The following is an 11,489-nucleotide window of genomic DNA, read 5'->3' on the forward strand; positions in this document are numbered from 1 at the left end:
TAAAGAGCGGAAGAAATAACTCAATCCTTTCCTTCCATCCATCTCTGTGTTGCCTGGGCTTCAAACTCCACGCCCCACCCGGCGAGGATTTTAAACTTAAGTTCAAAAGTGGCGTTGCAAGATGCCTTCAAAATGCCCTACACAAAAAGTGAAGAATGGAAGCACGCAGCATCCCGGCTTGGGGGCAATTTTTTTTTTTTTAAATGCTCCTTGCTTTTCAACTCTCCAAATCCTTAAAAAAAAAGGAAAATAAAGGGTCTTAAGCTCCTGCTTTACAAACTTTTCTTTTGTTGTTATCCGGAAAAGGAAAACATGACTTTGGGTTTCGTTTTGTTTATTTTGCAACTGAAGAAGCGAAGTCAAAGAGGGAGATTTAGCCTCATGGCCTCCTGCAGTGCTTTTGAAAATATAGAAATAAGCCTTATCAACCAGGGGTCCCCAACCTCCGGGGGCCACAGCACACTATCGGACTGTGGCCCGTTCAGAACCAGGCCGTGGAAGCGGCAGGTTAGCCCAAGCGCAGCTCCACTTGTGCGCACGGCTCCGTTTGCGCGAGCGGAGGGCGCACGTGCCCGGCACTCATGCGAATGGTGCTGCACGTGTGTGAGCATGCTCACCTGCAACTTGTGCAGAACTATCCTCTTCCCGCCGGTCCACAAAAGTTGAAAGGTTGCAGACTTCTGTTATTGATGAGTGCTTCTCAACAAGGTGGCTGGAGAATTCTGGGAGTTGAAGTCCACCCATCTTAAAGTGGTCCAGGTTTAAGAAAAGATGCTTTTGGGGTTCCTGATTCTCAGATCTGCCAAACGGGGTCCTTGCTGGGATCTCTTTAAAGTGCAGGCAGTCCTCAGCTTACACCACTTCATTTAGTGCCCGTTCAAAGATACAACGGCGTTGAAAAATGTGATTTATGACCGGGTTTCAAAGTCACAACCTTTGCAGCGTCCCTACAATCAGGTGATCAAAATTCAGATGCTTAGCGACTGACTCATGTTTACGACGGTCGCAGCATCCCAGGGGGGGTCACCTGATCCCCTTCTGCGACCTTTGGACAAGCCAAGTCAATGGGGCAAGCCGGATTCGCTTAACAACCGGGTTACTGACTTATCAACTGCAGCGATTTGCTTAAGGACGGAGGCAAAAAAAGGCTGTAAAACGGGGCAAAACTCCCTTAACCAATGTCTCACTTAACAACAGAAATTTGGGCTCGATTGTGGCCATAACTATTGAGCCCTCTGGAAAAAATTTCGAGACAGAAGGAGAGAGAACTGGTCTTGTGTTTCTGAACAGGGTGTGTGTGTGTGTGTGTGTGTGTGTGTGTGTGTGTAGGAATTTTAGCAAAGGCAGAGGGGGAAGAGATAATTTTGGAAAAAGTAAAACGCACAGATTCTTTGCCAGCTGGAATTCTCCATGCGGGGGGGGGGGGATCACTTCGTTTTGCCAGTTGCTTCACAGGTTTTTTTTCTTCTTCTAGGGAGTGAGAAAAAACAGATTTTACTTTAGGTTTTTTTTTTGTTTTTTCTTTCCATCAATGCACGGCTTAGATTTCCCTCTGTTGTGTTTTCCCCTTACTAACGCTCCTTCTCTTTTCTTCCCGTTTCTCTGTCCCTGCTCCCCGCCTTCCCAATGTCTCTTTTTTTAGGTTAGGACAGAAAAACCTTTATTTTCTTCCAATCCTGAGCTGGATAATTTGGTAAGGACGCTACTTGTTTCCTTTAAAAAAATAAACAACAAAAAACAAAAACACAAAACGAAGAGGGGACCCCCAAAGTATTGTTCTGTGTCAAACTTTGTTTTCATTCTCGCTTCGTTTCTCTTTCCCTTGTAATGACCCCCCTCTTTCATTTCTCTGTCTACTGAATCAGTCACTCCTCTTTATATATAGGTCCCTGCACAGGATTTATCACTTTGGGTCCAGTAGTTGGCAACGGCCAAGTGGGAATCAAATCTGAACAAAAAACTTTTAAGTCAGATTCTGTCTTTTAGTCCTTCATGTCCTACAGAAGTCTGTCCTTTGGGGTGGGGGGAAAGATTGCAGCCTACCTCGTTGGGTTGTTGTGCTCTGGAATAGTTCCCCTTGAAACTGGGTTCCTTTGCTCTACCCAACCTCGTGCTTTTCAGGCTGGCTGGCTGACTATTCTGAGGCTTTCCAGTTTAGAGAAGACGTCAGACTTTGAAGACTTTAGAGAAGAACATCTAAGATGATTAAAGATCTGGAGAGAGAAATATATATATATGAAGAACAGTTGCAGGAATTGGGTATGGCCAATTTAGACAAGAGAAGAACTAGGGGGGACATGAGAGCAGCATTTGAGGGGCTGCCACAAAGAAGAGGGAGCCAATCTATTCCCCAAAGCATTTGAGGGTAGGACAGGAAGCAATGGATGGAAACTAATCAAGAAGAGAAGCAACCTGGAACCAAGGAGAAATTTCCTAACAGGGAGGACAATTAATCAGTGGAACAACCTGCCTCCAGAAGTTGTGGGTGCTCCATCACTAGAAGTTTTCAAGAAAAGATTGGACAACCATTTGTCTGAAATGGTCTAGGCAACCTTGGCTCTTTTATGACTGGTGGACTTCAACTCCCAGAATTCCTGAGCCAGCCGTGCTGAGGGGAAAGGGAGAGGTTTCCATGCTGAGCCATGCTGGCTCAGGAATTCTGGGAGTTGAAATCCACGAGTCATAAAAGAGCCAAGATCGCCTAGCCCTGGTCTAGGGTCTCCTAATTGAGCAGGGGGTTGGACTAGAAGACCTCCAAGGTCCCTTCCAGTTTTATTCTGACAAGGGACAAAAAAATAATATATCAAGTGTTGGGGGAATTTAGGCGAGAGAGAGGAATCATTTCTGCCTTTGTAGACATTTTAAGCTTCCCTGTCCAAGCCATGATTTGGACCAAGATTTCTCTTCGAGGGACGACTTCCGTTGTGAATTTATCCGGGTTAAAAACCTTAAAATCTATGGTATGGCCTAGCCCTATATGTTCAAAATAATAATAAAAAAACCATTATGTCCTGCAAAATGCATTGCAATAAACAAACATACCTTTACACGGTAAGCCCCAATCAATTTTTTTCCCCTCCCTTTTCTAATTATAGATGATCCAGGCTATCCAAGTGCTGAGATTTCATCTCCTGGAGTTAGAAAAGGTAAGGGGTGTTATTTCCAAAGTTTGGTTCTCGAGTCCCCCTCCTCTCCTCCCCTTGCGTTCTCCCCACTAACCTCCAAAAAAATAAAATGAACACGAGACTAGCAATTTTGCCAAACAAAGCAGGAAATCCTTTTTTATGCGGCTTTTTTTTAAAAAAATAATAATAATTTTTGAGTCGGTTTTTGGCTGGTGACTACTGCCTCAACAAATCCCTGCAGTTTTTTTGGGGGGGGGGGGAAATTTCAGGACTGCTTTGCCATTGCTTGTTTCCTAGGGCCGAGAGAGACTGGCTGGCCCAAGGTCACCCAGCTGGCTTTGTGCCTAAAGGTGGGCGTACAAGGCAGAACATCCCAGTCTGTGTTCTTTTCTTTTGTTCTTATTTTATTTATATCCGGCCCGTATTATTTGGACGTGGAACTCAAGGCAAGCAGACGTACCAAATGAGGTTTGCTATTAAGCAGCAGAGCTTGCAAGCGTATATACGATTATCTCTGTGGAAACGCATTTACGTTTCTACAAATATATGAAAAACTGGATTTTTCAGCCCACACAGGTGTTCGTGTTCTGCCAACGGCCTCATTTTGAAACACATTTGCATTTTTAAGTTTTCATGCATTGGCAGGGTTGGTCTGATTCTGTTGCCTAAGAGCTGGAGAGAGTTTTCTATCCAAGCAACAGCCAAACCTCTGCAAAGATTATTTAGCATCCATACTTCTCCTTTAAAACTTCAAATGTGTCTGCCTTGACCCTCAAGAGGACTGGGACCTTTGCTTTTTCCTTTCCACAAAACCTAAGCAAGCAGACCTCAGATGTGCTAACGGTATCTATCAACGCCTCATCTCCACGCATTTTTCCATGTTTCCATAAAACAGTCCCCACCACTTATGTCCTGGAAAAAAATTGTTTTGGGGATGTCCCTTGGAACAACGATTTTACCGAGGAATGGAGAAACTTTGTTATCTCCAATGATGGAATTTAAAAGAAAACAAAAACCAAATTCTGCTCCAGCAACAAACCAAATTTTTTGCAAATAGTTCCCTTTTTCTCACTCCCAATAGCAGCTGGCTCCAATTGGGAGGCTCTCCTCCTATGGAAGCGACACAGAGAGAAGGTTTAAAAATACATTTTGAATCCAGAGGGTTCTGGCGTTAGACTCTGGGGGTACCCAGTGGAAAGGCTGCCCCCCCCAAATGCTTCTGTGCTTTGCTGAAGACACAGGCTTAGACTTGATACTACTTAGGCTTTAAAGCAGCCCAACCTTGGCAATTTTAAGAGCTGGGGAATTCTGGGATTTGAAATCCACACTTCTTGAAATTGCCATGGTTGAAAAACACTGCTTTAAGAAGACTTTAAGGAGAAGTTATAGCATTTCCTTCTTTCTGCAATTTATATTCCAATCAGTTCTGAAAAAGATGTTATCTTCTTCCCTTCCCCTTCTTCCTTTCCTTTCCCTTCCCTTCTCCTTCTTTCTTCTTCTCCTGTCCCTTCTCCTTCTCCTTCTCTTTCTCCTTCTTTCTCTTTTTCCTTCTCCTTCCCCTTCTCCTTTTTTCTCTTTCTCTTTCTCCTTCTTTCTTCTTCTCCTTCCCCTTTCCTTTCCTTCTTTCCTTCCCTTTTCTTTCCCTTCCCTTCTCCTTCTTTCTTTTTCCTTCTCCTTCCCTTCCTTCTTTCCTTCCCTTTCCCTTCCCTTCTCCTTCTTTCTCCTTCTCCTGTCCCTTCTCCTTCTCCTCTTTCTCCTTCTTTCTCTTGTTCCTTCTCCTTCCCTTTTCCTTTCTCTTCTCCTTTTTTCTCTTTCTCTTTCTCCTTCTTTCTTTTTCTCCTTCCCCTTTCCTTTCCTTCTTTCCTTTCCTTTCCCTTCTCCTTTCTTTTTCCTTCTCTTTCTCCTTCCCCTTTCCTTTCCTTTCCCTTCTCCTTCTCCTTCTTTCTCTTTCTCCTTCTCCTTCTTTCTTCTTCTCCTTCCCCTTTACTTTCCCTTCTCCTTCTCCTTCCCTCTTTTTTCTCTTTTTCTCTTTTTTCTTTCTTTCTTTCCCTCTCCCTCCCCTTCCAGGTTCACGACCTCTGCGACAACTTCTGCCACCGCTACATCACCTGCCTCAAAGGCAAGATGCCCATCGACTTGGTGATCGATGACCGAGACGGAGGGTCCAAGTCCGACCTGGAAGACTTCGGGGCTGCTTGTCTCTCTGACCAGGTGGGTCCAAAGTTGGGCAGCCTTTTGGCCCGGACAGCCAAGGTGGGCAACGGCGCCATTTGCCCTTGGCCAGCAAACTGGCCGGAGCTGGGGGCAGAAGCGGCGGGCGGGCACTGATAGCCCCCTTAGAGGCAGAAATTGCAGACCCCTAGTCATCTCCCTCCTGGGCTGGGGTGCTTTGGGGGCCGTGATCCCCCCCCAAGTGCGAATGGCTGGGTCAGATGGCAGCTTCCCCCCCATCTTTGAAGGGGGGGGACTGTGGGAGACCTCCGGCTTCCCCGCCTCTTTCTTCTTTTGACAGCCACGCCACATGTGGAAGCCTTTATCTGCCTGTGCAGATGTGCCGGTTTTGGCAGGAATCGGATTTCTTTCACAAAGGCTTTTTTTTGGGGGGGGGGGCAAGAAGTTTGTGTGTTCTCGTATTGTTGGGCCGTTCAAAGGGAAGCGATGTGGCAGCAATTGCACAATGACTCTTCTCTGCAATGTCACGTTTGCCATTATCTTTTTTTTTTTTTTTTTTTTTTTTTTTTTTTTTTTTTTGCTCCGTGGAAACTCAGGCTTGGATGAGTTGCCTGTTGGGGTCATTTTCTCCACACTGCCTACCAGTTGCTGCAGAGTCCTCTGAAAAAGGGCGGAAAAAGGAATAAAGGTCCCCACTTTATTCCTTCCCTTTATTCTTATTTGTTATTCGGTAATTTATGTTTTCTTTGCTTCCTTGCTTCTTTCTTTCTTTTTTTCTTTCTCTTTCTTTCTTTCCTTCCTTCCTTCTTCTCTTTCTCCCCACTCTTTCTCCCTCCCTCCCTCCCTTCCTCCCTTCCTCCCTTTCTTTCTTTCTTTCTTTCTTTCCTTCCTTCTTTCCTTCCTTCCTTCTTTCTCCCCCACTTTCTCCCTTCCTCCCTTTCTTTCTTTCCTTCATTCCTTCCTTCTTTTCTCCCCACTCTTTCTCCCTTCCTCCTTTCTTTCTTTCTTTCTTTCTTTCTTTCTTTCTTTCTTTCTTTCTCTTTCTTTCTTCTTTCTTTCTTTCCTTCCTTCCTTTCTCCCTCCCTTTCTCTTTCTCTCTCTCTCTCTTTTTTTCTTTCTTTCTGTATTTCCTTCCTCTCTCCTCTCTCGGTCTCTTCTTTCCTTTTTCCTTTCCTTTCCTTCCTTCCTTCCTTCCTTCCTTCCTTCCTTCCTTCCTTCCTTCCTTCCTTCCTCCCTCCCTCCCTTCCTCCCTCCCTCCCTCCCTTCCGTCTCCTTTTTTCTCTTTCTCCTTCTCCTTCTCCACCACCTCCATCCTTGCAACATTCATAAGTTGCAAAGAAAGGGGTCAGGGTCTTGGAAATTAATCACCCCTGACAGTGAGCTGGTGATGAAGGAGACGGGGTTGGCCAGCGTGTTATCTCCCACCCCTCAATCCTCCCGTCCCCACCACAGGCTTCTCTCTCTCTCTCTCTCTCTCTCTCTCTCTCTCTCTCTCTCTCTCTCTCTCTCTCTCTCTCTCTCCTCCAAGCACGCTAATGCAGCACCGTTTTCTTCGCTGCAAGCGCCTTGCCTGAATTTTTAATGCCCCCGCAGGCTATGGGGCTTGTTGTCGGAAGATTTGAGGGGCAGAGGGGCTTTTTTTATGGGGGGGGAGAAACACAGGAGAGGAGGGGAAAGGTGGAGAAGAAAAGGCCTTTCCTAAATAGGTTGGACAGCTGATCTCCAAGATGAGCACCCGAACATGGGAACAAACAGCCGGCCTCTGAAACAAACCGGCTGCATAAAGCCTTGCTTAAAAGCCTCTTTAGGCAGCCTTGCTATTGCAGATAGACCTCACCAGGTGACTTGGAGTTCTAGTTCCGCCTTAGGCACGAAAGCCGGCTAGGTGACTCTGCGCCAATCACTAGGAGGTGATGAATTCTAGTCCGAGTTTAGGCGTAAAATCTGGCCGGAAGACTTTGGGCCAATGACCAGGAGACTGGGAGTTCTAGTTCCCCCTGAGGCACGGAAACCAGATGGGTGACTTTGGGCCAGTCACCAGGAGACTGGGAGTTCTAGTCCTGCCTTAGGCACGAAAGCCGGCTGGGTGACTCTGTGCCAATCACTAGGAGGTGTGAATTCTAGTCCGAGCTTAGGTGTAAAATCTGGCCAGAAGATGTGGGCCAACGACCAGGAGACTGGGAGTTCTAGTCCCCCATGAGGCACGGAAACCAGACGGGTGTCTTTGGGGCTGGCTAGCCCAATTCACCTCACAGGGTTTTTGTTGGGTGGAAAATAGGATTTGTAAAAAAATTATTTGTAAAAAATATTATTTGTAAAAATAATAAAGGCCGGATACCAATAAACCAGCAATTCCACTCCCAGTTCACTTTCCACCCCCCCACACACACCGCCACCCACCCCTGTCCATTGTCGGTTATCCATCCATCCCAGATCCAAAGAATTTCCCCCCTGCTCCATTGCTAGGGAGAGCAATTCCGGGAAGGGGACCCCTTTCCTCTCCCCAGGACCCCTCCCCACCAGACGTTGCTGCTTGAGATCCCAAGCCTGTGCAGCAATGAAACCCCCTCCCCTGCCTTGGAAAAAACCCCTTCCCACCTCAAAACCCCTCTCGCGGTGTGGGTCCGCCGTGGGATGTTTGGATGGGGCGGGGGTCTCGGATTGCCCAGGGCCCAGCCTCGTCTGGGGGGGGGGGACGGCTCTGCGATCCAGGCCCAGGCCCTGCAGGCGAAGTGGCCAGGTCTGGTCCTCATTAACTGGGAGTGTTGCTCCCTTCGCTTCCCAGAGCTCCTAACAGCGACCCCCTGACCCTCCCCGAGTAGCCCCCCTTCCCCTTGACTGTGGGCTGCAAGTGCCGAATCCCCCTCCTCTAAAGCCGCAGCTCCTTAACCCCCTGAACCCTCCGCCCCGTCTTTGCAGGACTCCTGTGATCAGCGGCGGCGGGTTAATCAGGCAGGGCAGCGGGGCTGGGGGCGCGATCCCCCCACCCGCCCGCCCGCCTGGCCAGTGGGGAGGGGGCTGCAACCCGAGCCCCTTCGGTAGCTGCCTGGTTCCTCCCCAGAGGAGCCCGGAGAGGCCCCGCTTGTACCCCTTTGAACTCGGTTCAGTGGGTCGAAGGGAGGAGGGGGGCAGGATAATGACAGACCGAAGCTGCAGGGGGCTACAGCAGTGGGGGGGGGGAGAAGGAGGAAGGGGTTGCCATTTTAAAAAAAAAATAAAAATAAATCAGGGCAGTTTCCTGCGCCTTCCACCGCTTGGCGGTAGGCAGCGATCCAACAGGTGAAGCTGTAGCCTCACCTAGGAAGACCGGTTGCAGGAATTGGGTAGGGCTGTTTAATGAAGTATTAAAGGGGCTGCCAGTAGTTGAGGGGCTGCCCCCAAAGAAGAGGGAGTCAAGCTATTCCCCCAAAGCGCCTGAAGGCAGGACAAGAAGCAACGGATGGAAACTGATCAAGGAGAGAAGCAACCTGGAACTAAGGAGAAACTTCCTGACAGTGAGAACAATTAACCAGTGGAACCACCTGCCTCCAGAAGCGGTGAATGCTCCAACACTGGAGGGTTTTAAGAAAAAAACTGGACAGCCACTTGTCTGAGATGGTATAGGCCAGGGTTTCCTGCCTGAGCAGGGGGTTGGACTAGATGACCTCCGAGGTCCCTTCCATCCTTATTAGCTTAGGAACTCAGGGTGTGCAAATGTGGAACCTGGATGATTTTTAAGGGGCAAAGGAAGGGTGAACACAGCCAGAGAATCCTGGTTTGTTTGCCCTAGTCCTTCTTTGCATTAAACTAGACCAGGGGTAGGCAACCTTGGCTCTTTTATGACTCGTGGACTTCAACTCCCAGAATTCCTGAGCCAGCATGGCTGGCTCAGGAATTCTGGGAATTGAAGTCCACGAGTCATAAAAGAGCCAAGATTGCCTACCTCTGAGTAGACATACCCAGTTCCCGCAACCGTTCTTCATATGTTTTAGCCTTCAGTTCCGCTAATCATCTTCGTGGCTCTTCTCTGCACCCTTTCCAGAGTCTCAACCTCTTTTTTATATTGGGGTGACTCGCACCCCGGTGTTTGGTCTCCGTGAACGATGCACCCTTCTCTTTGTGTGCAGAGCAACTCCTGGATCCGAGACCACGATGAGACGGGATCGACCCCCTCAGGGACGCCGGGACCCTCCAGCGGTGGGATTGCCTCCCAAAGTGGAGACAACTGCAGCGAGCAAGGTACTCGGAGGTTGCAAGGGAGGCGGTGGAGGTCCTACATGTTCACTAGGGGAGGAACCGGAGGGTGCAAGCTGCACATAGGAGGAGGCGACATTTTACACAATGTTCAAAAGGCGGTCAGGATTGGAAAACCTCACAATTTATTGATTTGGTTTTTTTTTATCTCCCCTTTGCTATGATTTCTAACAAGCCGGCGGACCTACTTAATCAGCTCTCCTCCTCCTACTTTCCCCACAACGACAACCTTGTGTTGTGGGGTGGGCTGAGAGAGAAGGATTGGCCAAAAGTCACTCAGTTTTTCATGGCTAGGGCGGAACTAGAACTCACTGTCTCCTGGTGATGGCTAGAAGGTAGTGGCTTTGCTCTCTGTAAACCCTATAAACGTAGCACTGACGATGATACCTAGTTGGGTCATAAAACGTCTGCAGGAAAACCACCAAGCTCAGAGAACACCAATAGTCGTCTTCCTCCTCCTCCTCCTCCTCCTCCTCCATCTACTCCTCCTCCTCCATCCCCACTCCCAGCACTGACGATGATACCTAGTTGGGTCATAAAACGTCTGCAGGAAAACCACCAAGCTCAGAGAACATCAATAGTCTTCCTCCTCCTCCTCCTCCTCCTCCTCCATCCCCACTCCCAGCACTGCCGATGATACCTAGTTGGGTCATAAAATGTCTGCAGGAAAACCACCAAGCTCAGAGAACACCAATAGTTCTTCTTCTCCTCCTCCTCCTCCTCCTCCCTTCTAGCACTGATGATGTTACCTAGCTGGGTCATGAAACGTCTACAAAGAAAACCACCAAACACTAAGGACCCCTCATGTCAACCCTGAGCTACAAAGATCCTCCTTTGACAGTTTCCCTCCCCCCTCCCCCCGTGTGTCTTGCCTTTGTTATGAATATACAAAGATTTGGATCGCCCCGTCTATCAAAAGCAGCAGGATGCTGGCATTTCAAGCTGCCTCTGGACGATGCAACTTGTTGCCTCTGAACAGGGTTTTAGGGAGATTCTCCATCATCCAGGTCACCCTTCTCCCCAAAGACGCTTTTTCACAAGGCGACAGGACTTCCTTGTTCTGTTTCTCCAGTTGCCTGGTGGAAAAGCACCTTGGTGGCATCTGAGCAGGGGCCTGGCAGCCAGCGGCCGGCCGTCAGCTGTTTGCAAAATCCTGGCTTCTTAAGAGAGGAACAATGCAGCTCCCAAACCCTCCCTGTATGAAAGGGTCCTATTGTGCCCGTCCCCATCCCCATGAAAGGGGGTTTCTCCTCCTGAAGTGCAGCTGCCACAGTGGGGAGGGGGGAGAGGGAGAGAGAGAGGGGGGGAGACCCCCAAATTTAGAAGAATTGGAGCCTATCGGCACAGGCTCCACCATAATACAGGTAGTCCTTGACTGACGACTACAATTAAGCCCAACGTTTTTATTGTTAAGTGAGATAGTTCAATTTCTGGGAGTTGAGGTCCACATCTCTTTTTTTTTTTTTTAAATTGAAAATTTTATAAAATTTTACAATCTAAATCCCCCCCTTCCCCTTCCCACCCTTCCACCCCCCCTCCCTCCCCCCTCACTTCCCAGTGCCAATCACAGGGTTAACAATAACATAATCATACTCTAATTAACATTAATCAACTATTAAGATAACATATCTATAACCTCCTTTAACTCTCTTAAACAGTACAATGATTAAAAACAATAATAATAACAACGCTTTAATAATTAAAAATAATACTAAATAAAATATTCTAGCCTTTGTACAACGATAAGACTCTAAAATTTACTCAAAAACCAAATGATATTTTTTTAGTCCCATATTTACGCTCAATATAATCTATCCACCTTCTCCAAACCAAAATATATCTTTCTTGCGAGTGATCCTTCACATAAGCGGAAATCTTGCCCATTTCTGCTAAATTCGAGACTTTAAGTGACCATTCTTCTATAGTAGGTAAACGTTCCGTTTCCCAATATTGAGCTAC

The 11,489-nt window shown here is 47.7% G+C and overlaps 1 protein-coding gene across 1 annotated transcript in view; it reads left to right on the forward strand.

The window, feature by feature from the left end:
• The first annotated feature begins 3,095 nt into the window (after window positions 1-3,095).
• LOC107297721 (homeobox protein meis3-like) overlaps window positions 3,096-11,489 on the forward strand; it is a 15,831-nt gene continuing 7,437 nt past the window's right edge. The window contains exons 1-4 of the mRNA XM_015827083.1: window positions 3,096-3,146; window positions 5,193-5,322; window positions 7,013-7,038; window positions 9,410-9,515. Of these exons, the coding sequence (XP_015682569.1) occupies window positions 3,096-3,146; window positions 5,193-5,322; window positions 7,013-7,038; window positions 9,410-9,515 (313 nt within the window). The remainder of the gene's footprint in view (window positions 3,147-5,192; window positions 5,323-7,012; window positions 7,039-9,409; window positions 9,516-11,489) is intronic.

The sequence above is a fragment of the Protobothrops mucrosquamatus genome, unplaced genomic scaffold, assembly GCF_001527695.2.
Source record: "Protobothrops mucrosquamatus isolate PMUCROS unplaced genomic scaffold, P.Mucros_1.0 scaffold3486, whole genome shotgun sequence".
NCBI classification, from domain to species: Eukaryota; Metazoa; Chordata; class Lepidosauria; order Squamata; family Viperidae; genus Protobothrops; species Protobothrops mucrosquamatus.